The sequence below is a fragment of the Marmota monax genome, unplaced genomic scaffold, assembly GCF_021218885.2.
Source record: "Marmota monax isolate L192 unplaced genomic scaffold, Marmota_monax_Labrador192_F-V1.1 WCK01_AAM20220418_F8-fsc00026, whole genome shotgun sequence".
Classification (NCBI taxonomy): domain Eukaryota; kingdom Metazoa; phylum Chordata; class Mammalia; order Rodentia; family Sciuridae; genus Marmota; species Marmota monax.
The window spans coordinates 14,998,443-15,026,021 of record NW_026693108.1 but is presented as its reverse complement, the minus strand read 5'-3'; the positions used below and the strand labels follow the sequence as shown (position 1 = coordinate 15,026,021).

At 45.9% G+C, this 27,579-nt stretch overlaps 1 protein-coding gene across 3 annotated transcripts in view; it reads right to left on the bottom strand.

Moving 5' to 3' along the window:
* Abcc4 (ATP binding cassette subfamily C member 4) overlaps nucleotides 1–27,579 on the bottom strand; it is a 223,627-nt gene that overhangs the window by 170,124 nt on the left and 25,924 nt on the right. For 2 of the 3 annotated variants that reach the window (XM_046454931.2, XM_046454929.2), the window contains exons 2-4: nucleotides 16,334–16,444; nucleotides 15,674–15,794; nucleotides 3,838–4,062 (exon numbers count right to left, since the gene is read on the bottom strand). In XM_046454931.2, the coding sequence (XP_046310887.1) occupies nucleotides 3,838–4,062; nucleotides 15,674–15,794; nucleotides 16,334–16,444 (457 nt within the window). The remainder of the gene's footprint in view (nucleotides 1–3,837; nucleotides 4,063–15,673; nucleotides 15,795–16,333; nucleotides 16,445–27,579) is intronic. The other variant, XM_046454930.2, reaches the window with a different exon arrangement.

The window sequence follows — 27,579 nt, the reverse complement described above, 5'->3', positions numbered from 1 at the left end:
TCTTACTGCCCTGCCTAAATAAAAAGCAATATAGAATCTATAATGAACTAAAACTAGCTATAAATAAAAACAAAACTAAGCCTCTCTGAGAACTACAAACATGATAACATATGGCCCAGACACTGCCAGAACCTTCTACCAACTGCCTTTCCACAATCACCGAGAAAATCCTATATTTATGTTGACAAAACACTGGGCATGTTACTGGGGGAGATCCACAATAAGTGACAAAGGGGAGGCAGAATGTGTGCAGGGAGCCAGCTCACCTTGGAAGTCAAATCAGAGAAAGACAAATCCTCTCCCACAAACCTTCCTTTGGACTGACTCTAAAGAAAGTGAAGACTAGCAGTTTTATCCAGAACAAGAAGTCTAGCCAAGCTGACTCCGCTGGGCAAGATGTCCGCTCCACTTAAGGAGCATCCGAAACCAGCGCCAGCAGGCTCCGTGACTACTTTGGCTTTACCTGGCGATCAGAACAAGCCAAACCATCATCAAAATCCACTCCTCAGAAGCCAGTCTAACACAGAAACCATCATGGTTCTCTAACCTGGACCCAGAGTCAGGGAATTCACAGCCGATTAAGCAAAAGGCCTTGGGGATGAGGGGATCTCTGTGCCCCACGTTTTATAAAACGAAGCAGGATGGCAAGACCATCCTGAGTGCTGAGACCGTTGTCTGCCTCCCAGGAGTGCACACCTTCAGCATTCAGCCTCAGTTCTACCCCAGCCTAAGCCAAGGTCGGGGCTGTTCTTCCTCCATCACAGCCACCTCTTACCCAGTCTGGCCCCCTCCTGTGCTCAAGCCAGGTAAGTAACCCTTTGAGGCCTGGGGATGGACAAGCCCCCTCTTCTGTGTCCCAGTGAAGAAGTAAAGGTGGGAAGCAGGCCACCAGTCCCAGTGTAAAAATGACAGCAAACCTGCTGGAAATGTGACTAGTGACTGACAGAGACTTTCTAAAATGAGTGAGTACAATGTTAAAACACTACTGCCGTGAGAAGCCAGGGTCCTTACCACCATTCTGTTGGAAAACAGCCTGTGTTGCATGCTCCCTTTATTTGGTAAAAATTCTGAGACTCGATCCAGAGACCTGAGGAACCTCCACAGACGTCTATGGACTGTTTTAAGGAACCACCACCCTGGAGCCACTGACCCAAATAAAAGAAATCTTCTCTTCATGGAATCCTCAAGTTAAACAGAAAAAAAATCAGAGATCAAGCAGGAATATAAAATGGTACAGCTGATGGGGCAGTTCCTCAAAAAAATTAAAAATAGGCCTATCACATGATCCAGCAATGCCACTTCTGAGTATAGATCCAAAAGAAATGAATTCAGGAACTTAAAGAGAAACCTATGGGTACACCCATGTTCACAACAGCACTGTTCACAACAGCCCAAAGATGGAAACAACCCCAATGCCCGTCACCAGATGAATGGATGAGCACAACGACACTGTGTTCAATATAATTACAGGAATTAAATTTGTGACATATGCTACAATATGGGTAAACCTGGAAGATGTCACGCTACCTGAAGTGCTCCATTAACATGAGTAGTCTACAGCATTCCAACAGGCACAGAGCAGAACAGGGACGGCTGGGGAGCAGGAGGACCTGCAGTTACTGGGTATGGTTTCAGTTTGGGAAGATGACAAGGTTCTGGAGGTGGATGGTGGCGATGGCTGCATAGCAAGGACCATGATTCACGTCAATGAACCATGTGTACACTTAACAAATTAAAATGGTATATCTGATGTCATGCATATTTTACCATAATAAAAAAGGGATCAAATGCCAAAAGTAGTTGTACCAAAACTGTGGAAAGGTAAATAAATGGCAAGTCATTTTTCATGTGATACATCCCAGAAGATCATTCAATACAACGAACTAGGACAGTGATCTCAGCAGTCATTCCATCTGTAACACTCAGCCAGATTTCTCCCAGGACCAGGGATTAGAGGGTGGGGCCTGGGCTTAAACTGCAAGGGCAGAAGGGCCTCTCCCAGCCGCTCGGCAGCACCACCCGCGCCCAAGGAAGCAGCCCTCTTGCACAGCAAGTCTCCAGACCCAAGGCAAGCAAGAGGGAACCCTCCTTTCTCACGTTTATAGAATTTCAGGGCTTAACCTGAAATTTATAGGGCTTAACCATGAGTAATTCTTGACTTGGTAAAGAGACTATTCTTCTAGGATAATCTAGCTAGCAAATGAATACCTCTGGGAGCTGCTTACCTTCAGGATCAGATTTCCCAAAGGCTACTTCCAAAGCCTCAGTGGAAAGAGGAAGAAAAAACAGGTGAACAGTAACTCACCTGTGCAAGAGCTCTGTTAGGCTAAACTGGTACCTCACACCTGACTCCAGCGACTAGGGTGTCCACAGTAGGTGCTCACTCAATTCCTCATGTATTTACTGGAACTAAGCATGAGCTAGAAAGATGAACCGTGAGCCCACTGATAGTTGAGTATTCTTCTGAATGGCAGAAGGGAGTGGAATAGACTGTCAATGACAATGACAGTGATGACCACAGGACAATGAAGAAGTCAAGCTCATTGGTAAACACTTATAACCCCAGCAGCTCAGGAGGCTGAGGTAGGAGGATCAAGTTCAAGGCCAGCCTTAGCAACATAGCAAGGCCCTAAGTAACTTAGTGAGAATCTGTCTCAAAATAAAAAATAATAATAAAAAAAGGGCTAGGGATGTGCACAGTTGTCAAGCACCCCTGGGTTCAATCCCCAATACCAAAAATAATAATAATAATAATAATACAATGAAGGCCCCTCGATTAGAGCATCTGCACACTGTTCCCATTTCCAGGCACCGACATGGATACTGGGTATATTTTTTGATCCCACCATCAGGCATAAGATCCCACCACCAGCCACCAGCACTCACACAACTCCAAGCCTGAAAAGACTACCCGGGGCAGACGTGGAGAGGACACTGTGCATGCCTCTGAGAAAAAAATTCACAATACCCAGAAGCTCTACTTTAAATTGCTGTATTCATCTTTAAATGAGGATTTTAAAAAATAAAAACACAAAAGCAAATGGACCAGGGCAAAGAGATACTCAGGCTGGAGTTTATAAAAGTGGTGACTCCTTTATAAAGACAACTGAAATCCTACCCCCTTTAAAACAACCACGGCCAGGGCAAACTGTGGGATTTTATGGGACTTCTCAATACAAAAAGCACCATGCACATCAAATAAGGCCTTATCATAAAAACTGCAGTAAAAGGAAAACAAACAATCTAAATGGCCAGTGACAGGAAAAACTATAAAAGTTCTCTTCAAAACGACTAAAAGACTCTTAATATTGAAAGTGCTCTTCCGACCAGTTTCCTTAAATACCATAAAACAGCCATAATTAGCTTTCACTGTTTGTCTTTAAACAGGATTCCATTTATATTTTCTTTAGTTGACAAAATTATATTGGATGTAATCACATGGTTCATTTTAGAAAATATAATTCCCACTCTCAAAGACATTCTTTCCTCCTAGATTTAAGATCAGAGATGCACTTTTCCTGAAGTTCACTTTTAAAGAAAATTAATTTTGAGGCGAATGAAAATTTGAATGAGACTTCCATAAATACAACTATGAGATTTAGTTAGGAAAAGACAAAGTTGTTCATTGGATATTAACTTTTTGCCTAGATTTCATTATAAGTTCTGTATTCTGTATCAGCCTGGTATTACAAGCAGCCATGACCTAACAGCAATAGAAAACTTCCATTGTACCTTAAATGATTCTACTTATGTAAATTTTTAATTTTCATAAAACCTTCCCAAAATGCTTCTAATGCCTCAGGTGAAGCACACGTTTCAACGCTGAATGTCACTTACCTTCCGATAAATCATGTGGCACATGGCTACTCTCAACCTCATGCCGGCGCACTGGACATGATAAAAATACAAGTGGTGCAAGATGGCCAGAATGAGCGTGCAGACCGTGAGCACCGTGGCATAGCCATAAGCTGCGTACAAGGCCACGGAGTCGGTGGGATCATAATTTTCAAAATAATTAATAACTTTCCCCAAAAATAAAGGCTGAATTACTTTGGTGCCTTCCTATAAGAAAAAAAAAAAAAAAAGCCTTCATTAGAAACACAAACCACACCAATCTTTCTCCACACAAGCTTTACTTTTATTAGCATGTTAAAAAAACGTTTTGACAAAGTGCGACATTCATCCCTAACCTAAAAGGAACACAGAACGGCTTTCTTCTCTAAGACAGCAGCTGACAGTTTAACCTGAAGTCAAAATTACAAGTTCAAAGACAATCAAGCTTTGGTACACCGAGCTCGGTAAACTGTGGATGCTCATAAATATTATAACCAGTGATTTAAAACGCATTTGGCAAAGTATCAAAAAAAGGTCTTGGCTTACAATGAAAAGGGGAAAAGGTGGCCAAAAAGGAAATGGGAAAGGGACCTGCCTAGCAATGGACAGCCCAGCTCCTGGTGTGCCTGCCACTCCCACTAAACCCCAGCAGCCAGCCCATGGGCAAGGCCATCTCCTGCTCGCCCTGTCTGCATCAACTCACAAACTGGCAGGAACCCAGATGAAGCCTCCCATCTTGCTCAGCCCAAATAACATGTGTCAGGAGATCCAAGAGAAAAGGGTCCAACTTTTCTTGGAAATATAGAAAGGAGCCAGGCTTTCCAGGTTCCCCAGCTCTTGGACCCCAAGGGGTGCAGCTTCCATATGGCTCTACCCACTGGAAACTCAGAGGTACTGCCACCTCCACTCAGGCAGGTAGAGTCAAAAGTTAAACCAGCACAAGTCAAGGTAAAGGATACTGTCAGCCTTATATTGTAGGTGCCAGTTTCAAAGAAATATTATCATGTCCTATCCAAGGCAAAAATTAAAATCCTACCCCACTGAGCTCCTGGACCTCCCAGACAGAGAGAGAGAAATAAATTTCTAAAAGCAGAGAAACAGCAAAGCCACGTTGAGCCCTGATGCACGGAGGCCCGAGAGTTTTCCTTGACCTGCTCATTGCGCCTCTCCCAGCCAGATGGCCACTGCACCCCACAATCTACTTCCCCCCACCAAACACCTTGTAAGGGCCCCCCATCAAAGAAAAATCAAACACTGCAAATCCAAGTCACCTAAAGTAAACACGCAGCCCTCCATATCATTTCCTCCTGGCTTCTCAAAAGACAAAATGCCACAAGTTTGGAAATCTTCCAAGAACTTGACTAGGAAACAAGCACTTCCTTTCATGCAACCCGTCCTTATTAACACAGACATGGCAGACAACTGTCGGGTTTGCTTTTCACAGCTGTTTTTCTGTCTATCTGAAGTGAAGAACCCACACAGAAAAGGGAGGGAGAATCAAAACAAAAAGAAACAACTCTAACACACATTTTCCTCCCAACCAACCAGTGCCGGGTCACAACATTTATAGAAGACATCTCTGTCCCTCCAATGGGCCATGACATTAAATCCCACATTCCTGTCCTGCTGTGTACACACACAGCACGCACAAACGCTGACTTCACCAGCCCCGCTGTCTTCCATGAGTCATGGAGGTTTCTGTCTAGGATGCACAAGTAAGGAAAAGCTACTTGAAGAATGAGGAGTGAGAGGACCAGATATTCAGAAGGCAGAGGCCGGCGGCTGCATTGCCAGCAAACCCATCTTTCAACTCTAGAGGGACTGAGAGCCCTCACATGGTGGGGCCCAAAGACTATCATAGTATAGGGACAAAACTTCACAGATGCACACAGAGAGGCAAAGAGGCCAAGCTGTACACACACAGGAGTGGTTGAGGGCAGGCTAGGCCAGCAGCATTTACACCTGAGCCATCCACCAGAAGCAGAAACTTCTGCCATCCCAAACTTGCCTGAAACCTCTCAGGCAATCCACAGCTCACTGTTGCACAGTTCTGATGCAGGTGTGATTCAAACAGAAAATAAGAGCAATGTCCCCCAGCAGACAAAATAATGAATAAAGCAGAAAAGGGTACAAAAGAAAGTAGGTCACTATTACCCATCTATCTAAATTTTCCTACTGAGAGAGAGCATGTAACCATCAAGTTGAGCAAACAGGCTCATTAATAAGTGAGTCTTATTTGTGGCCCACACCTGCCCCCTCTCCCTCGGACCTGTCCATCCCTGATCCTAACCCTCAACTGCTAAGAAATAAACAACTGGGAAAAATACTCTTTCTCATACTTGCAATATAGCAAATTAAAACTTTCTGGCTATCAGATCAAAATTCATACAAATCTTTTATCTTGGACAAGAATCTGTGACCTATAGAAGAATCTCCCCACAATCCAACAAAGAACGTAGTCTTTATTTCTACACAAGAATTTCTCAAATGTGAAATTCACATGAGACTTTAAGAATCCAACACGATCCCTCGAGGCCCCAATCACTCAAGGTTCTGCGCACTCTCCACATATTCAGAGGCAGGCATTTCTCAAAGGAATATCTGGCACTGGGTCTCCTTAAAACTCTGTCATTTGGGTCATGTGCCTGGCTTTGTAGAGTAACTTATCATAGGCTTGACAGGACACATCCCCAGTGGATAAGGGGCTCCCCCATGATCCCCAAGGACTTGAGACATTCCTTGCCCAATTCCACCATCCCTGATCCATGAGAAGGAAAGAAAACACAAGAAACAGAAACAAGCTACCAAAGAAAATCACATTTGAGTAAAAAACAGAAGAAAAGAGTGAGCTTTATGGGGAAAATGAATAGGCTGTTAATTTAGACACAAGGGAATAGGTAATAGGAAGAGTAGAGAAAGATCCAGAATGAAAAAGGTATACAGTGAACCTGGGGATCTTACAACACCAAGATCCCAGAGATAGCTGAAGTCATCTTTAAATCGGGGTCTTGAGCCTGACTACAAGTGAGAATCACCAGGGAGGTTTAAGACGGGCAGAACCCACTGAAGCCCAGAACCCACTAAGTCCCAGATTTAGATTCCGCTGATGGGGCAGGACCTGAGTTCCCCCTCCCTGGAAGGTTCTGGAGTACAAAAACCAACCTCAGGTAAGCACTGCTATCCTCCTGTCCCGCCCCATCCCCACATCTGAGTCTAGAGGGGTCCAGATACTTGCTGCGCAGAACTTAAAAACCACAGAGGGGTTTTAATCAGGGCTGCTGGCACACATCATCCATCCCCTCACAAAAATCCACAGGAACCCAGAGTCCTGAGGTTTCAACTTTGAAACAAAGACTCTTCATTTTCGCAGTAGGGAGAATTCAATGTTCAAAAAAGACTGTATTTGCAAAATTAAACAATGAATCATAATTTGCTATTAAAGTTAGGTCTAAAAGGACAGAGGGAACAGAGTGGAACCAGGGACAAGGACAGCAGCCTTCTTTAAAAACAACCTCTTTGGAGTCTGGGATTGTAGCTCAGTGGTGAAGTGCTTGCCTCACACGCGTGAGGCCCTGGGTTCCATCCTCAACACCACATAAAAATAAATAAATAAAAATAAAGATATTCTGTCCATCTACAACTAAAAAAAAATTTAAAAAAATAACCTCTTTGGTATACTTGAGTTTGGAACCAAGAAAATATTATACAGAATTACAAAATAATATAAACTTTCAAAAGGCCATTTCTTAAACTTTAGAGTAAAATGAAGCAAATGTATACCCATTCAGTTGTTGTTTAAATAAAAAAAAGTACTATTGATAGTAATTTTACACAAAATGATTTGAAAATACATTCCCTGCAGAATATACCTACCCAAGTACAAAACAAACTACATATATATATCTTTCAGAAACCCTATTAATAGATGACAGTATTGAAGTATTGATACTATAAGATAAAACAAATTATTATATTGATATTGAGAACTGCATTAGGCATAGGAGAAAACAGAAGAGGAGAAAAAAGAGAAATAGATGAAGAATAAAGAGATCACATAAAAATACTAGTGTCCTGAATGATTTAGAAATACTCACATAAACCTATGATATGATTGTCTCTAAATATATATACTTATTTTCTATAAGAAACAACAACCCGGGCTGGGGATGTGGCTCAAGCGGTAGCGCGCTCTCCTGGCAAGCGTGTGGCCCGGGTTCGATCCTCAGCACCACATACAAACAAAGATGTTGTGTCCGCCGAAAAAATTAAAAAATGAATAATAAAAAACTCTCTCTCTCTTTCTCTCTCTCTTTAAAAAAAAAAAAAGAAAGAAACAACAACCCAGTACTAGAAATGCTCAGACGAGTCTCCAAATACTGCTTCCCCTAAAAGTGGTTGTGACAGTTTGAAGAAATGGCTGTTTCCACAGCTGGGGCAAAAACTCTTCAGGATGTGCTGGAACACCTCATCACATCAGAAAGAGGAAACTAGCAAGGTCTGCTGGAGTAGGTGCGAAAGACCCTGGACCTCACCTCCAGCTCTCAAAGTCAGAGATGGCCAAAGTGTAGCAGACAGATGGTAACTACAAGGGACTGAAGCACATCAGAAATGTTTAAATCCATGAACCCATAAGGATGCTCCTCAAAACAAACAACAAAACCTCATCAGCCCCAGGAGAATGCTAGAGAACCACTTGTTATTTTAAAGGAAAAAAAAAAGTAAGAAAATTAAGAGTTAATCAAAAAGTTGATAATAATCTAATTTTTCTTTATGGAAATATTCCAGCTAATAAATGAAGAAGTAATTGGAATATCACCATTCTAAAATCCCCTAATGAATGGATGGGTCTTAACCGATGATCACAAACAGTTGACTACACACACAAAAAAAGACAACCACACCTTAGATACCTGGTAGTGGTGAAACACAGCCCTGCGATGAAGTAACAGACCTGCCAAACGCAAAGAAACAAACTCAACACCGGTCAGAGCAAGCTTCTAGTCTAACTACCAACTCCTGGCACCAAAGGAACATGTCAAATGATGGGAAGGGAGACGCAGTCCACCCAACCCAGACTGTAGGAATGAATCTCTGCAAGACAAACACCGCAGTTTCTTCAATTAAAGGGGGAAAAAAATAGTAAAAAAGGAGAAAGACAGGAACCAATACAACCTATATCAATCAGAAACCCATTATAATATCAATTCAAACTGTATACACGCCTGTAATCACAGCAACTTGGGAACCTGAGGCAGAACTGCAAGTTCAAAGCCAGCCTGAGCAACTTAGCTAGGCTCTAAGCAACTTAGTGAGACCTGTCACAAAAAAATAAATAAATAAAAGGGGCTGAGGATGTAGCTCAGTGAGAGAGCGCCTCTGGGTTCAATCTCTGGTACCCTCGATTTTTTTAATATTTTGTTATTGATGGACTTTTATCTATATTTTTATATGTGGTGCTGAGAATTGAACCCAGTGTCGCACAGATGATAGGCAAGCGCTCTACCACTGAGCCACAACCCCAGCCCATCCCAAAAATTTCTTAATTAAATTTTAAAAAGTTAAAAAATGGGGCTGGGGATGTGGCTCAAGCAGTAACACACTCGCCTGGCATGTGCGGGGCACTGGTTTCGATCCTCAGCACCACATACAAATAAAGATGCTGTGTCCACCGAAAACTGAAAAATAAATATTAAGAAATTCTTTCTCCTCTCTATCTCTCTCTCTTTAAAAAAAAAGATAAAAAATGAATTAATGAATGAATGAACATGGACATGCCTGGTGCATCGGTAAGCACCTGTAGTTCCAGCCACTCAGGGTACTGAGGAAGGATTGCTCAAGCCCCAAGAATCTGAGACCAGTCTGGGCAACAGAGCAAATCCTCATTTCTTAAATGAATAGGGCTGGGGATACAGCTCAGTTGGTAGAGTGTTTGCCTCGCAGGCACAAAGCCCTGGGTTCAATCTCCAGCACCACAGAAATAAATAATAGGTAGATAAGTAGGTAAATAAATAAATAAAATGTAGGCTGAGAAAGAAAGAGAGATGAACACTGGCTAGATATTGATATTAAAGTATTAATGGGTATGCAAAACAACTGCCTTGCGGTTTTCTAGGGGAAACGCTCTATCTTTTAAAAATACCAAAATCATTTGTAGATGAAATGATGCTCTGTCTGGGAACATCTTCAAAACAGAGTAAGCAGGCTTCAGATGACTCACACACGTGGTCATGGTTTGATAACTACTGAAACTGGCTTAGGAGGAGAGAGGGGATTAGGAGGAGAGAGGGACTTATAATCCTAGGCTATTTTTGTTTTTTGAAATGGTCTTTAAAACCTAGGAAAGAAAACGGCACAGGAAGCTTGGCCCTTGTGAGGAGCTTGCAGAGAGGGAATATGCAGGGGTGAGGGTCTAAAAATGAGGACACTGAGCTTTAGCAGTCAAGCCTGCTGCTTGCAGGCTACAGGACCCTAAGGGCACCCCAATCTCTCCCAGGCCTGAAGGCTCTGGCATGGGAATCTGCCCTCTCCACCTCAGAAGAGCCCAGGCAGCTGAAAGTGCCCTGCGGCATCTTGAAGAAATGAGCATGGTCTTGATCACTTTTTTTTTTTTTTTTTGGTACTGGGGACTGAACTCAGGGGCACTTGACCACTGAGCCACATCCCCAGTCCTATTTTGTATCTTATTTAGATATAAAATAGGATTTTAAAATATTTAGAACCTGCTGAGTTGGTTACTTTTATTATATCAAAGTCCTGAGAAGCAGGAGGTGGAGCTCAGGGGCAGAGGGAGTGCCCAGTGTGCGGCAGGCCCTGGATTTAACCCTCAGCATTGCAAGAAGCAAAACAAAAAAAAGGTCCTAGGAAAAGACTCATTTTATAAATAAAAAGGGCTGGGGATACAGCTCAGTAATAGACGCCAGCTTTCAAAAAAGCTGAGTTTTTTTGTTCCTATTGTTTTCTTTTCTTCCCATAATGAATGCAATCTTTTTCAAATGAGTCAGCTGCTTTAATGACTTTTTATTTTTTTATTTGCTTTAAGTCAAAGAGTTAGTTGATGGCAGAGCTGGAATTAAAATCTATGGCTTTTTTTCTTCTAAGATTGCTTCATGGTCTCTTCATCAGATGACAAATTGATTAGAAAATTGTTAGTGTCCTGGTTTGTGTAACATATGTATTGTATTTTTTAAAAAAAAAAAGAAGAATTAGACAGTGGATTCCATGCCCTTTATGACTCAGGGTTGTCACTGTGATGACTACTAAGTGAGTGTAAGGTGCCAGGAGCCTGCGGGGTGTGCGGAGCAGACCAGATCTGCCCTTCCCAATGCTTCCCACCTCTCCCTCACTGCGTGGTCTTCGCGACTACTCCTTGGCCTCCTGGATTGGGCAGAAGGTGAGGGGCACTGGGAAGAAAGGGCAGGGGATGCAAAGGCCTGACATGGCTATCAGGAAGCCAACCCTGAATGAAGACACAGGATCACTGTGGATCTCCAGGACTGCTGACTTCCTGCCTATCAGCAGAGTTCCAAAGTGAGGATTTACTCTGACTCCCGCAGCCTCCACCTAGACCACAAAGCATCACAGTCAAAGCCTTAGAGGAAGGCCAAGTCCCTGGACCAGGCGGGCAGCCAGCTAGATCACTTACTAAGGGTCAGGGAGTAAGACCCCAGCCCTGCCACCTTTGCCTTTCAGAGGTAGGAGTGGGCGGGGTCCCCCAACTTTTACACTCCAGCAGGCAAGATGCCTCACGTCTCGAAGCACAGTCTCCCCACATTCCTCCTCTTCACAGCGAGGGCTCTGGGCAGGTGAAGACTTGCTGCGGTCCCCATACACTCCCCTGGAGGTGCACACAGGGGACAGTCGTGCTGGGAACTCTCAGCCTGCTCCGCTCCAACTGGCCCTGGCCTGCGAGAGCTCACACTCACCATCACCTCTGTACCCACTTATCTGAGCACTGCGACCGCTGCCCATTCTTACAAGACCAGACGCGCACTGCTTTGAAATCCCAACCTCAGAGCTTCCCTAGGACTGGCCATGACGCTGCCTCTTCCTGCTGATGGTCCCTAAGTACCCAGGGCAGGTTTTGCTCATGATTTGGCTGGTAACAGTATACAGCTTAGGAGCCACAGAGATGCTGTGTAAGTGCTGTGCCCGCCAGAGGAAGTAAGAAGACACAAGAGGCCAAGGAGACATGCCCGCTTCAACAACCTCTCCTCTGTGTGACTCAGTAAGGAGCTGTAGCAACCGAAAACCAAAACAGCACCTGAAAGGATTTTTGAAATGCTAACAAGATCCCCACCAGCTTCCCTACAAGAAATTACTTCTCTCTGACTTGTCCAGAACAGTGGTGTTAACAGGCAAGCCAACCAAAATAAGAGTATTTATACTGGAATTCAGGTTTCTTTTGGTTGACAGCAGGAAAAAAAGTTTACCTAGTTGAGCTCTGATGACCCTTAGTTCCCTGAACCTCACTGCATTGGAACTAAAAGTTCTGCCAATTATTATACTAAATACACAAAGTTAAAATGAGCATCAAAAGCCAATCACCTTGCACATCTAGGGAACAGCCAGGCTCTGTCTGATTTTACACCACAAACCAACAAGATATTAGTCTGTGCAGGAGGCAGGAGGTGGAGTTCAGTGGCAGAGGGAGTGCCCTGTACCACACCAAGTAAGGCCCAGCATCCACCACGTGAACAGCGGAGCATCTCAGACACCAGAACAGAAGAAGTACCCCCACCAGTGACCCACCCGTTCGTCCTCCTCCTTGCTGATCAAACACACAATCCACTCCAGGACGCAGACTGAAGGTTTAGTAAAACAGAGAGAGCACTGTGCCCCGCCCAGACTTCAGTCCCAGTGAAGTTGCTATCCAAGTTGCTATCTCCCCCCCACCCCCATCCACCCAAATTGCTGAGCCAGAATGGTGTCCTCGCAGCGTGGATGTTTGAGAACTGAGGGCTGATGTGCCTCGGCCGTGGGGGGCAGTGATGGTGGAAGACAGCTTTCCAAAGGGAAAAGGCTGGTCCACCTGAATGCACAGTCATGGTCTGACCCAACCAACGCTCCACCACTTTCTAGCACTGCCTGTAACTTTCTGGCCCCAGGGGACATGGTAGCCTGCACTCTACCCTAATCTGACTTCCTCCCCCCATGCTCCACTGCTCCAGGCAGCAGTTAAGACTCCTTATCTCTCGAACTCAGGTTCAAGAAACAGGCACTGAGACCCTGAAGGTAAAGTTTACAAGTCATGCATCACAACCCCAGATGGGCTATCAGTCCGTCCAGAGGTGGTAAGACTCATACATCAGAAGAGCTGGGACCCAAGCTTGGCTCTGTCATTGATGTTTCGTGTGGCCCTGGGCACACTAGGTGACAACTTAGCATTCAAGGTCCTCCTCTTGAAAGTGGGGATGATAAGAATACCACATCTCACTGAGTCAGCCAAAGGAATAAAAAGTCATTTGATAAAGTGCTACAGCAGTTCACAGTACCTAATATTTTTCAAGTACTATTATCATGACTAAAACCACTAGTACTGCTATGGTCATTACTACTGAATATGCTGCTACTACTAACAGTACTCAAGTACTATTGTTGCTGCTGAGTACTACCCCTGCTGAGTCCTGCACTAGTACCCCTCAGTATGAACCCCATGTGTGCCATGTTCTCTGTTTCCCACTTTTCTGCCATGACTGTACAATAATCAAACTCTTAAAGGAGAGCCCAACATTCTACCAATTGCACCCAGTCCTAGCCTTCCTGCATCCACACACACCTGCAGCTTGACAGGTGTGACATCGCTGCTCCCAGACCACAGTGAGGCTGACACCTCTCACCCAGCTTCTGCAGCCTTGACCTCTGTTCCCACATCTCCAGAAAGCTTGCCCAGCAAGACTGAAGCTCATTCTGAAATGAGACCTGGTCACCATCTGGAACCTAGAGACCCCACCCAAGGACAGGTGTCCTGTGACAGAAAGGACATCCAAAGGCTGGATTCAAACCCAGCCCCATGGGCTGTCCTTCAAAATCACCAGTTTCCAATTTCTTAAGTACCTGCTAATAAATGAAAACCAGAGAGCAAGGTAGCTGAGCAAGGTCTGGTCCAAGAGATGACTTCACACCTGTGTGCAGCCACTCTGACGCCACCCATTCCTGCCACACCTCACTAGACACCTGTAGTAGGCCTCGGGCACATACCAAGGCTCCAGGGCTCCCAGATCTGAGATTCCCAAAGACGCCACTCTCTGAGGCTACATGGCCACACTTAGCCAAGAAACCCCACATGCAGGCCACGACAACTCCAGCTTGTTACTCTTTTCAAACTGAGACTCATTATGACCATGTAGTAGCACCATCACCAGGCTGCCTGGAACAGGTCGCAGATGGACTAGGGAAACCTGAGGGGCTTCTGCACCATCTCCCACCCCCAAGTCAGTCCCACTGCCCCACTTTCCATGAGGACAAGACAGCCTCCAGGTGGTGGCAGGTGCCCTTTCAAAGGTGGCATTCACCTTCTGGAACACTGGCCAAGACACTTTTATTGCCAGTGAGAACTTCAATCTCCCAGGCTCATCCCTGTACCCATCACTTGACAGATCCCCCAGTTTTCTCCAGTGGTGAAGAGCAGAGCCCAGCACCCACCTGTTCCTGCCTCAATGTCTTTTAACATCCACAGAGCATGTCAGTGGAAGCCACACCTCCCTATGCATGTCAAATTAACTGAACCACCCACATTACCCCACCAAATAGACATGTGACAACTATCCACCCTCCTGCATCAAAAAACACCCTTTTCTAGAACTATAACTTCCACCCCTGCTACTCTCATGCATTCAGGACCTCTAATGTCCCTAAGGCAGCAGTAAAATGCCACAATAGGCATAAGTCACCCACCCAGACTTTCAGCATCCCCTCCAACAGGCCACAGACCAGAAACTGGCAGGCTACCTGCCACTGAGCCCCAGGAAGCACACTGTCTTACTGGAGAACCCCAAAGGAAAAATCTATGAGGTACAAAAGGTCACCATCCACATGACTTTACAGGTCCTTGATCTTCCACTAAGTAACTATTTCTACATTCTCTGCAATGCCCAGCTCCCAAAGCTCCACCTTCAACCAGCAATCCATCCAACAACAAGAGACCAGGATGGGAGCTGATGAATTCACAGGAATTCAAAGAGAAGCTGAACCTCCTCCGCAGACAAGGTGTGGCTCTCAGAGCCTGAGGGCCCACTAGAAGCAGGTCAGCTGTCAGGAGCTCTGGCCAGCTCTGGCCTCTGCAGTTAACCAATCCAGGTACAGGGGCCCAAATTCTGTTCACTTAGGAAGACAGAGGTGACAATACCTTACTGGAAAAGCATTTATCAGATTTGGCATGACTGAGATGACAATTGTTTTTTGGACACCAGTAAAATGTCTTCTGCTATGCTGGGCTCCAATCCAAATTTACTCACTCCCAACCCCAGGATGCATCTCCTTGAGGCCATACGATCCTCTTTTGATCAAGGATAACTCTTATCATTCAGAACATTTACTAAGCACCAACACTACTCCAGCATGGTATGAAACAGTGCTATCCTTCTGTGATGCAAGATTTTAATTGGTTAAAAGAAAATACAATAACTTCAGTTGCTTACCTCCTTACCCCTTCCAATGATGAATGCAACTGCATCATGCTTCTACACGTGGTTTTTATACTCAGACATCAACATACTTTTAAAACCCATTTGGCCACTTCTCTCCCATGGGCCCCATTCTTTTTATTACTGATCCTTTGCATCATGTCCACTCTGTGTATACCAAAATAACTTTTAGCTGGGTATAAAAATATTCAATTTACCTCAATTAATGTAAAAATTCCCAAGATCACATAAGACTTCCAGTAACACTTTATGATTGCTTTTGTTAAAGAAGGCTTCTGTGCATCCTTCTCCGCTCTCAACACCTCTTTATCCCAGTACCTACAAAGAAACACAAGCTGGGTTAAGAAAAGCACTCGCTGCCATGGGGCAAAATGGGGGAGACGGCAGAGGGACAGGGACACGGTGACTGCAGGGCTTTCTGAAACTATCAACAAACACAGGCTGTAGGGCTCCTGAGAGAGATGTGGCACAAACTGGAGCACCAAAAATAGAAGCCTCGAGGGGAAAAGTCTTGGGACAATGATTACTAACAAGTTTTGCTGGATTTACAAAACCCTCAGAAGCAGGAGAAGACAGACAGCACAGACAGTCAGACACCAGGTTTGGTGATCCCAGCTCTGGGGACAGACCTCAGACTTCCACCAGGGCCTTTGGCACTGCTCCCTGTTCTTCTACAGAGATGCGGGAAACACAGGTTTCCCTCACCACAAGGTGGGCCAAGACCAGGGACAGCCTGAGGGGAGGAATGCAGTGTCCAGGGAACTAGGCTCCAGAAAAGCCCAGTGGAAGGCCAAACCCACCCCAATTAGCCACACACTCGGTCTTCCTTACCCTTCTCTTTACTGCCTCCCGCTTACCCTTGCAGTTCCTCTCCAAGGTGCTTGGAGCGATCTTGTGGGAGCACTGAATACATATCATCTTCCTCTAGTCTGCGTTTATGACCAATTTTAAACAAGGGGTTTAGCCACCTGGTAAAAAGAAAAAGAAAAGGAGAATGATAGACACCCCAAATTGCACATGTGTGTCTAAGGAGATTCCTACCCCTGTGAGTTTTGCAAAAATCTGCTATTTAAATGCACATATCTATAGGAAAAAAAAATGAATGTGTGCTGACACATACGCACACATATACCCTAGCTCTATCCACTGAGAGGCTCTAGAGGCATTGACGCCCCAGTAACAGAGAGCATTCCAGCACCCAGATCTAGGTTTCTTACTACCCTTGTCCCCTAAAAGGAAGCAGGGCTCCTGGAAGAAATGGCTGATCCTGCAGCTGGGGCAGAGAAGGTACAAGACGGGCCAGGAACATCTTCTAGCACCATAAAAAAGGAAACATTCAAGGAATCCCGAGAATGGGTCCAAAGGACAGAGGAGCCAACCTCAAGAGGTCCCAGAGGACAAATTTGGGATAGTCTGAGCAACCAAATTAATAATGATAGCAGCAAATCATAACCCACCAGATAACAAGAGAATCCACATCCCTGCTGAGGCCTAACAGGGAAGAAAGGAAATGGTCCTGCACAGCAGGAATGACAGAGTTAGAAAATCATCTATGAAAGCTGAAACCAGTGAGTCGAAGTTTGATGAGAAACAGAATATCTACACAACCTCCAATTATCTTCCTACAAATTACTTGTTATGAAAGGAAAAAGAGCAACTTGGTATAGGAACCAAAAAAGAAATCAACTATTTTGGGATTCTTTTTACCAAAAATAAATAATAAATACACACACACACATATATATTTTCAGTATTCATTAGGAAATATTTAAATAAAAATGTACAACCCAAAGATAAACACTGATTTACCAATTTTGCCAGGATAAGGACATTTCCAAGGCCAGACAATAACTAGTCTCATTGATGGGTATATCCCTCAAACAGCTCGGCCAAAAGGAGGGGCTCCAGAAACATATGTTGAATATGAATGTATGAATCAATGGGGATGCGATCTCAGAAACGGATCGCATTCAGACTTTGCTAACCTTGGGAACTTGGTCCAGGAGCTGGCAGATGGGATTCTCAAACAGCCCAGTACTGAAGACTCAGGGTTCCCACAGCCTGTCATTCCCCACTCCCACTTCCAGAAGTCTCAATTTCCTTCCAAAAAATGTATGCACGCACACACGCACGCACACACACACACGTGTGTGTATGTATACACATATACGTATGTATATCTGTGAGCTTTACCACCAAACAGATTTGAAAACCTATAGTTATTCTAAGCTCAAGTCCTTGGCACTGGAACTGACATGGATGATACACCCCGAGAAGCCTCCTTTAAAACTCCTCTTGTGTGTGTCTCTGCTAGAAATCCTCTGGGGTTGAGTCTAGACTTTGAAGAATCAGGCTGTGTAACTTGGAACTAGCCCTCATTCTCCCTGAGTGTGGCCTTGGGCTTATCAAGAAGACATCTGGAGGTAAGAGGGTCAACTGGAGTAGCTCTGAACAAAAATACAAAGTTCCAGCAGATAAATATCAGCCATCACCCTGACACAGACCCGAACCATTAGAAAGCCTCTCATAGATTTGAAAGATGAAATCACTCAAATTCCTTTCATCTTGGCTCTCTGTCTGCATGACATCTTAGCAGGCATCTTTTACATGGTGACATCTATCTACTTGGAAGCCCTCTCCACGGAGAACCTGCTGCTCAGAGATTTCTGCTGAAATTAGCTGGTGAGCATTCAGACACTTCAAGCAAGCTGGTGTCAGAGTCAGCTTCAATCCAGCTCTACCTCAGAATCAGGAACTTTGAGAGCTTTCTAAAGGCACAAGGTTTGACCCAGGAGTTGCAGTTCCCCAAGTTTGGAGCAGGCATTTCAGGAGTATCCAAGATAACTCAGGATCCAGCCCCTCACAACCCACCCTAGTAACTCCAATCCACCCAGAGGGAAAAGGAAGCCAATTGGCTCACTTCTTTCTCCCCACCTTCCCCAAGAAGTTTCCAGAAAATTTTACCCTAACCTGCCCAGGTGTGTTTCCTAGACATGTCTGAGGTGACTTCTGCACACCTGGGGCCTTTCCTTCCAGTAGAACACTACCCAGGATTTTCCAGCAAGTACTTCTACATTTTGGAATTCCTTGGTGTCTTTTCAGACTAAAGAGCTTTTTCAATCAGGGTGCAAAACTGGCTTGGAGAAGAGAGTTGAAAAGTTAAGGAAGGGACTGAGGGTGCAGCTCAGAGGTACAAGCACATGCTTAGCTGGCACAAGGCTCTCGGTCCTCTCTCCTGCACAAGAAAGAAAGGAAGGATGAAGGGGCTGGGCTCAGTGGTAGAGCACTTGCTTATTAGCATGTGTGCGGCACTGGGTTGGATTCTCAACACCACATATAAGCAAATAAATAAAAAAAAAAAATTTAAAAAGAAAGGGAGGGAGGGATAAGGACATTTCAGAGGGAAGAAGGGAAGGAGGGAGGGGAAGAGAGAGAGAGAGAGACAGAGAGAGACAGAGATGGAGGGTGGGTGGGAGAGAGAGGGAGGGAGGGAGGGAGGGTGGGTGGGTGGGAGAGAGAAGGAGGGAGGGAGAGAGGGATAACTGTGCTCCACTAAATGAGCAGTTAAAAAGTAAGGTGTCAAAATTGAATTAAAGTATCTGAGTGTGGGCCTTGGGCTTATCAAGAAGCCCAAGGAGCACAAACTCAGATTCTAAAAGAAGATGCCACACATCATCTAGTACTCGACCCTCCCAGTCCCTCCTCTCACCACCCAAATCACAAAAAGCTAGGCTGAGACACATGGTTTAATTTCCACTTGATGGCAAGCTACTGTGACAGAAGATTAATCTGTATAAGGAATTTGACCATCTGCATAAGGAATTATATACAGTAGTGCACCACATAATGCCATTTGAGTCAACAGCAGACTATGAATGTGATGGTGGTCCCCAGGCCTAGATGGTCTAGTGACATTGTAACTGTCTTCATTTGTGTAAGTGCGCTATTGTGTTTGCAGAAGGACAAAACTGCCTAGTCATGATTTCTCAGGACTCATCCCCATTCTCAAGCAATGGATGACTGTACGTGGAGTCCCGTGCCACTTGGCACCTGCATTTCAATTTGCCCCTGAGAGGTTTAGTTATGATTCCAGGCCACTGCTAAAAATCCACCTCTGCTCCCTGCCCCAGTCCTTCTCTCCAGGGTTAGTCCCTTCACCTTCCTCAATCCTTAATATACAAGGGCATCGTTTCTCTCATAACTGACTGGACATGAACAGTGACTCCTTCCAAGCAGTGACTGCTCCCAAACTACCTGGGACCCTCATTATCAAACAAGCAGTGACTGCTCCCAAACTACCTGGGACCCTCATTACAAAACACAGCCTTATATGGGATACATGCACAATAAACAGCTACTGAATGAACAACAGATGGCTGGGTCACCTTGAGCAGTGACCTAGAGTGTAACTCAACAGAAACTCGATATAATGCAGTCCTGCTCATTTCCAAACACAGGGAGCCATCAGCTCCAGAGAAATAAGGAGGTGCCCAGGGGAGATATCCTGCACCCCAGTATCAGAGCCCACAGCCTCATGCCCAGATGGCCAGAGACTGTTACACAGGAATTCACTGGAGGGTTCTGAAGTTTTGTTTATTGTTATGGGTGGGGTTTTTATTCTCCCAAAGAATTTAATAAGTTCTGAAAAACGTTTCCTTGATGTGAAAGGAAAGTAAGGACACCAGACCAGGAGTCCAGTGCCCTGCAGGACCATCCTGGCCCCGCTCCCTGTGATCTTGACCCAAGTTCTCCATTTGCATGAAGTTCGTGTTCCCCAGATACAAGTACAGAGCAAATGAAAGCAAATACTCCATGTGCTGCAAGGCCCTGCCTCTCTCCTTCCTCCGGGGCCTCTCCCTCCTTCCTCACTTTTTTTTAACAATTGGCCAGGCTAGAACTAAAATATTATTTCATTTCTTGTTATTCATTGAATCAAGCTTGTTCTCTTTTTTTGTAATGAACAAGTTCAACATTTTACATTCCTCTCAGAAGTCAAGTCTAATACACCCTTTAAAGTGTTTATTCACTTGCATGACCCTAAAATTATATTCTACCAAAAAAAAAAAAAAAAAACCCACAATTTCACTGGAAGTAAACACATGAAAAGAACAGATTAAGAGGGAACGTTTTCTCTGCTCTCCCTCCAGTTACTCCACTTACCCCTGGGAACCCAGTATCCACTGGTAACTGAGAGCACAGGTCTACAGACCCAGAAAGATGACAAAGCCACAGGCCAAGGTCAGAGTGCAGACAGCAGAGAGGGTAGGGGGCACAGTGACCTCAGGCCCCCACTGCAGCCCACAAAAAGTATGCTCATGTTTTCTGGGTTACACATCTAAAAAACGATACAGAAGTTCCGGACACAGGGGTAGAAATGGAGTAGATGCCTTAATGCTTACACATTTCCTATTTGGAAATCACAAAGGAGAAAAGGAACAGTCGTCATCTGTGTTTCTTTGAACACTCTCCACTGGCTCACGCACCTCTCTTGCTACAGCCTGGATCTTAAATGTCCCCTTAGGCCCCATGTGTTAAAGGTTGCTTCACACCCTGTGGCACCAATGGGAGATGCTACCACCCTTAAGAGGTGGGGTCTATGCTGGCACACGCCTGTAATCCCAGCAGCTCAGGAGGCTGAGGCAGGAGGATCACAAGTTCATAGCCAGCCTCAGAAAAAGGAAGGTACTAAGCAACTCAGGGAAACCTGTCTCTAAATAAAACACAAAATAGGGCTGGGGATGTGGCTCAGAGGTGGAGCGCCCCTGAGTTCAATCTCGGTGGGGCCTAGTGGGAGAAGTTAAGTCACTGGGCGTGCCCTTATCAGGGGCACTAGGACCAGGACTCCTTCAACCTTCCCTCTCCTCCTCACCATGAGGTGAACAAGCCCTCGTCATGTGCTTGCTGTTGGCGAGCTGTGCTGTGCCACCACAGGCCCAAAGCAATGGGGACACTGGGTCAAGGCATGAAAACCCCAAAACTGTGAGCCAAAGCAACCTTTTGTCTTCATGTACTGATGACCACAGGTGTGTGTCGCAGTAATGGGAAGCCAGCACAGCCTGACCCTGATGCCTAACCTTGGTGTCCTTAAGTCCTCCTACAACAGGGTGGTCTCTGCATCCTCAAAGCACCCCCTGTGCTTCTAAGCAGCAGTGTGTGGAAGCCTTTATCACCCTCTGCACTTTCATAGACAGGAAGGTCAGCCGCAACCCCCACACACACTCTCCCCACCCTTCTCTGAAAGGGCTCCAGGGAAGAAACAGTGCTCCTGGAAGTTTCCATTTTGCATCTTCGGAGACCAGTCTCCATATAAATATACTAAATGAGGGTTCCAGTTTCCTTCCAGAGGTGGGTAAAACCCTAGTGTGAATGTTGGTTGAAATGAGATTTTATAAACAGAATTAATATACTTTACTTTCTTCATGGCACTGCAAACAGGATTTCTCAAGGAGTGCTATATATTTTAAATCAGCTTATTAAGGCTTCAACATCTTTATATAAAGTAATTTTTCGAATGGACATAATTTGGCTAAAAACCAACGCCAACGAGTGCCTACGGCTATATAAAGTGTCCCATCTCGTGTAATCCACGACTTGTTCAGTATCTCCTCTTGGTGTCTCACAGCCACCTAAACTAAACCTGTCCCAAACAGAACACCTCAAAACTCCTGTTCCTCCCAGTCTCTTCTCCCCTCCTGACAAGAGCAATCACATCTTCCCATTGCTCAGACTTTAAAAATCCCCGGCTCATCCCGGCTTTGCCTCCAATGTCACATAGGAACGCCATCAGCAAGCTTTATTATTTTGACCTTCAAGGTATAATCCAGGAACAACCACACTACCCTCCTATCAGCCTTTGCCTTTATCTATGCTTAAGTTTTCCACTTAGCACCTGTTACCAGGTAAAAGGCTACTGTAGTTCACCTCTCTCTCTCTCTTTTTTTTTTAAGCACATGAGCATCACAAGGATGGAGATCTTCTGTGTAGTTTGCTGCCGCACTGCCCACACCTAGAGCATGGTGGGCACACAGAAGGCACTGGGATTTGTGCAATCAATGAACACACCCTCTGCAAACCCCCAATTTGATATAAACTCCAAAACCCACTACTAGTCTAAAACCCAGAATTATCGTAAGTTCAGAACTGAATCTATTACTAAGGTTCCCCAAGGGCACTGGCTCTCAGCCTGGAGTCTGCAAATGGGTTTCAGGAGATGATGACACGAGGTAAATGGATGCAGATGTGACTTTCTAATCAGTCAGTGACCGGGCGCTGGGTGGGCAGGGCCAGGGCAGCCCATGGCCAGCAGCAGCTTCTCCCCAGCACCCCAGCAATCCAGCTCAGGCCCACGCTGCTCACAGTGAACAAAAGGAAGAGCAAACAGACCCCCTGGGTTCACCAGAGCTGCCCTCTTATCAAGTCCCCTGTTCACCTCCTGCACTCCCTCTGCCCTGGGTCCCACATGGGCCCTGCCAGGCCGTTCAGGGGTTCCAGGCCATGGTCACCCGGCTCTGTAGTGAGGCAGCACAGCATGGTGGGAACGTATTGGGGACAGAGAAAGCAGAAAGGAAAAGGACAAGTCCATGGGCGAAAGTTGGAGAGGTCTAGCCCAGGCTGCGGCCTTCTCTGGTTCATCCCTGACCTCCTTCCCTCCCAAGGCTGCTCCACTCCCTGTCCTTCCCAGCCTCCTTCCTCTAACCATCACACCTTTACCACTCTTTTCCCCACACTACGACCAGCCCCAAGAATCTACAAGTGCTGTGAATGGATAAACGTCCTCCTCCTCTCCATTTAAAAAAATAAAAATATACATGTAACAGAATAAAACGAGGAATCACACCTAAGATATCATTTCTGCTGCCTGCCCACATCACGTGGGGGTAAAAACACTGTTCCTTCTTGCAACTGTCAGGTAAAGGACCTTACAATGCGCAAGTGATGGCTTCATCTAATTAGCACACCCAAGGGCCACCCAAGTACAGGAATTGTCACCAAGATCCCTTCTGAGCTCATGAGCATGTTATGCTGACTGTGAAAATCTGGCCACTAGTGCCTGTTCAAATCAAACGCTTTCTTCGCAATGATAAAACCTCATCCTCCACCAGGGATGACACAACTCTTCCTCCAGGCTATGGAGCCCCTCTCCAGACCAAAGGTTAAGACTGCTTAGCAGAGCAAGCATTGCATTAGGATTTGTGTACCAAGAGGCACAGAAAAGGATATACTTTGTTTGGGTTTAAGAGTCATTCCAAAAGCTGAATCATATGATTGTGAACATGCAATTCACTTTGTTTTTAATTAAAAAGATCCTTACTGCAGGCTAAACACTGCTCAAAGTTTATCAGCCCAGAGGAAATAAACATTGCATTTAAGTTAACCCAGGAGACGCACCATCTCATGCAGCTTGCAAACTGAAGCCTCGTGTCCACAGGATCTGTACAGGCGACTGCATATTTGCAGGGGCCTGAACCTGCTTTTCCAGTCTCAAGAACCTCTCCTCACAGCCAGCTGGTGGCCTCCTCAGCCCCTGAGCACACCTTGATGCACCTATCTCCATCCCTACCTGGTAGGCCTCCTTCCTCCTTTGTGTATTGGGGGGGGGGGGTAAATTTTAACATGCTTTACTTTTCAGAGCAGTTGAGGTTTGCAACAGAACTGAGCAGAAAGTACAGTTCCCATCTGCCCTGCCACCACCATGGGCACAGTCTCCTCCGCTACCAATATACACACCGACTGACGAACCCACCCTGACACATCAGAGGCACTCAAGGTCCTCCGCTGACATCTGGATTCACTTTTGGTGTTGTCCAGTCTAAGGGTCTGAATAAATGTGTACCCACCGTCACGGTATCATACAGTTATTTTCACTGCCTAATTTCCTCTGTGCTGACAAGACACTCATCTTCTTAGTGTCCCCAGAGTTTTTTCCAAAACATCATGGAGTCAGAATCATACAAGACGCAGCCTTTTCAGATTGGCTCTCCTCCTTCAGTAATTTATGTTCAACATTCCTCCACGTCTTCTGGTGTGCCGATTTGCTTCCGTCTAATCACTGAGTCATGTTCTACCCTCTGGATCCACCACAATTTATTTATTCACCAACTATTCAACTTATTCACCTGTTCACCAACTCATTGACATCTCGATTCTTCCAGGTTTGGCCATTAGAAATAAAGCTGCTATAAACATCTGTGTGCAGGGTTTTGTCAGGACATACACTTTAAATCCATTTAGGTAAAGACCAAGGAACACACTGGTCATGTGAGAGAAAGCTTAGTCTAACTGTTAAACCCTCTTCCCAAGCAGCCGGGCCATTCTGCGTTCCCACCAGCAATGAAGGAGAACTCCTGGACCTCCTCCTCTTTCGTCTGATTTAATCAAATCCAGCCTCAGGTGCCAGCAACTCCCACCTCTCTCCAGCAAACCTTCCTGCCTAGATCCACTGGCACTCACAAAAAAATCCCTGGCACAAAACCTCACAGCAGAGCCCAACCCCTGAAGGCCCGCAGAGGAGATCCCCGCAGCAAGTGCGGTTAGTGTGGCATACATTATGCTTTTTAAGTGTAAGTTAAAGAGGGAAATTTCCTATAAAAATCCAGATTCCTAAAAACCAGGCCTGCTGAGGCTGTCCACGCTACCTCACACCACACGGCAATTTTCTATTCTCCCACTCTCATTCCCAAAGAAGTGCCAGAAGCCGCACACCCAGGCTCACTGCCATCCTGGTGGCTGGAGGGATGGCTGCATTCAGTAACGTGAATGTAATTAAACACAAAACAGATAAAATGGTAAATTCCACCTCATGTGTATTTACCATGTTCTAATTCACAGAAGTGGTGCCAACTGAAATCTACTAAATTGACCTCCTGACACACTGAGGGGTTAAGACTTCGTATAGGAAAACACTGGCACAGATGCTCCCCACTGTGTGTACACTGCCCTTAGCACTCTGGTCCCCCCTCCAGGTGCAGGGACCCCGGGGGCAGGAATGGCCTCTCTGTCATCTGCCCACACTCTGTGCCCAGCACAGATCCTAGGACAGGTGAGCTCAACAAGCACATGTGCCCTGTGGACATGGAACATGAAGACAGATCACACTGAGGTGGGACTGAGGCTCCTTCCACTCAGAGCTTCCTCCTGTGCCGCACGCACTTGGGCCACTCCTGTGTGGCCTCTTCTTTCCCACAAAGGAAGGAGGAAGTGAATGCAAAAGGACAACAGGACAAGTCCCTCCCTCACTGAAGGGGCCAACGGGTGCCCACTTGATGTCTAGGACCACTTTGTTCAAGGGGCCCACACCCCAAGCAGTGTTCCGGAGCTGCCCAGGAGTACAAAAAGGCACAGAGACACTCAGCATGTCTTCCTGAAAGTTCCAGTAAATTGTGAAGTAGAAAAAAAAATCAGTGCTAAGGAACCAGGAAAAAGAAAATCACAAAGAAACGTCAGTTCACTGAACACGTCCCACAGTGCGGGCTCTTCACCACCTTCCCACAGGAGCTCTGGGAGCAGACTGAAGGCACAGCGTTCTCAACCTTAGGCTTTCTGCACACCAAGCAGGGCTAGCTGCCTGGCCATGGTGATCAGGACCCCGTCTCTAAGCTTCACCTCATACAGCCACATGCTGCAGCTCAAGGGGACATTTGCCAAGAAGCAACTAGACCAGCCACCTTGAAGACTGCAGCATCACCCACATCTCTACGAAGTTTATCCCTCATGTCTCTCATGTCCCCTCCTCCCTATCAGATGACCCCCCCTGCATAACCCTCACCATCCATGCTCTGACCCCAGCTCCAACCCTCCAGTGAAATGCTCAAGCTGTCTTCATGATCTGCAAAGCCCCCTCTGCTCTCGGCTCCTTGCTTACCCGGTGACATGGCTCCCTCTCACACTGCCATCTAGCCCCTGGGCTGTCCTTCAGTCTCTCCACTTCCCAGCTGTGGACACCCTAGGACCTTCCAGTCACCCAAGCTCTCTGCTTCACCATCCATCACCACTGAGCTATGGAACCAGGCTCCCCTTCCCCCCAACTACCAGCGTCAACACCCCCCACATCCAGGACCAAGGGCACCCAAAACCCCAAGCTGCCCACTCTCTTGTTCTCATGTCTTCTGGAACTTCCCCCTCTCTGCCTTCCGTTGAATGTGAGTATATGAAAGATGGGCTTCCCCACGGCCATTCGATTCCTACCTTGACATCCTGGTCCCTGCAGTCCACTCACTGAGCTGAGTCTCCTGCCTTCCCCAGAGTCCACCTCCCTGTCGACCCCCTGCCTTCAAACACCACCTAAATGTCAACAGGTCTGTGGATCAGAGTTACTCCATGGTGCGTGGAACAGCCTAAACCTGAGTTACTCCATTCTGCCACGAACAGCCCCATTTAGTACACGTGCTAAGGTAGACGGACTCCATACTTTGTTTGCACAAATGAACAACCACCATTTGCCTGGCACGACCACAGGTATAAACTGATAAATAACTTACACATGCCAACTTATCAAACTAAACCAAGGAATTTCCCAAATCATATCAGGACACCAAACCTGGGAGCTTATCAACTTCACCAGATAGAACTCCCTCACCTAAGACCCATAAAAGAAGGAGCCCTATGAGACTAGACTGGATGGCACCCCGACACCATCACCTGGTCACTCATCAAGAGCATTGGCCAAGAAATCGCCACATGACAAACCTCCAATTTCCTATCCCATCAGGCTTCAGTAAAGTACAGTTTCTCCCACCCAGGATGACCACACATGCACAGCCCACTCCGAGCTGATGTTCTGAAACTGGAACTGCAGTCTGTCTACCAGGTCCCTCTGCTTTAACAACTGCAGAACTGGTTCATTAAAATCTTTATCTGACCAGGCACGGTGGTGCACGCCTGTAATCCCAGCAGCTCGGGAGGCTGAGGCAGGGGATCAGAGTTCAAAGTGAGCCTCAGCAAAAGCGAGGCCCTAAGCAACTCAGTGAGACCCTGTCTTAAATAAAATACAAAATAGGGTTGAGGATGTGGCTCAGTGGTCTAGTGCCCCTGAGTTCAATCCCTGGTACAAAAAAAAAAATCCTTATCTGACCACCTGCAGTGACCCTTTGATTCTGCATTCAGA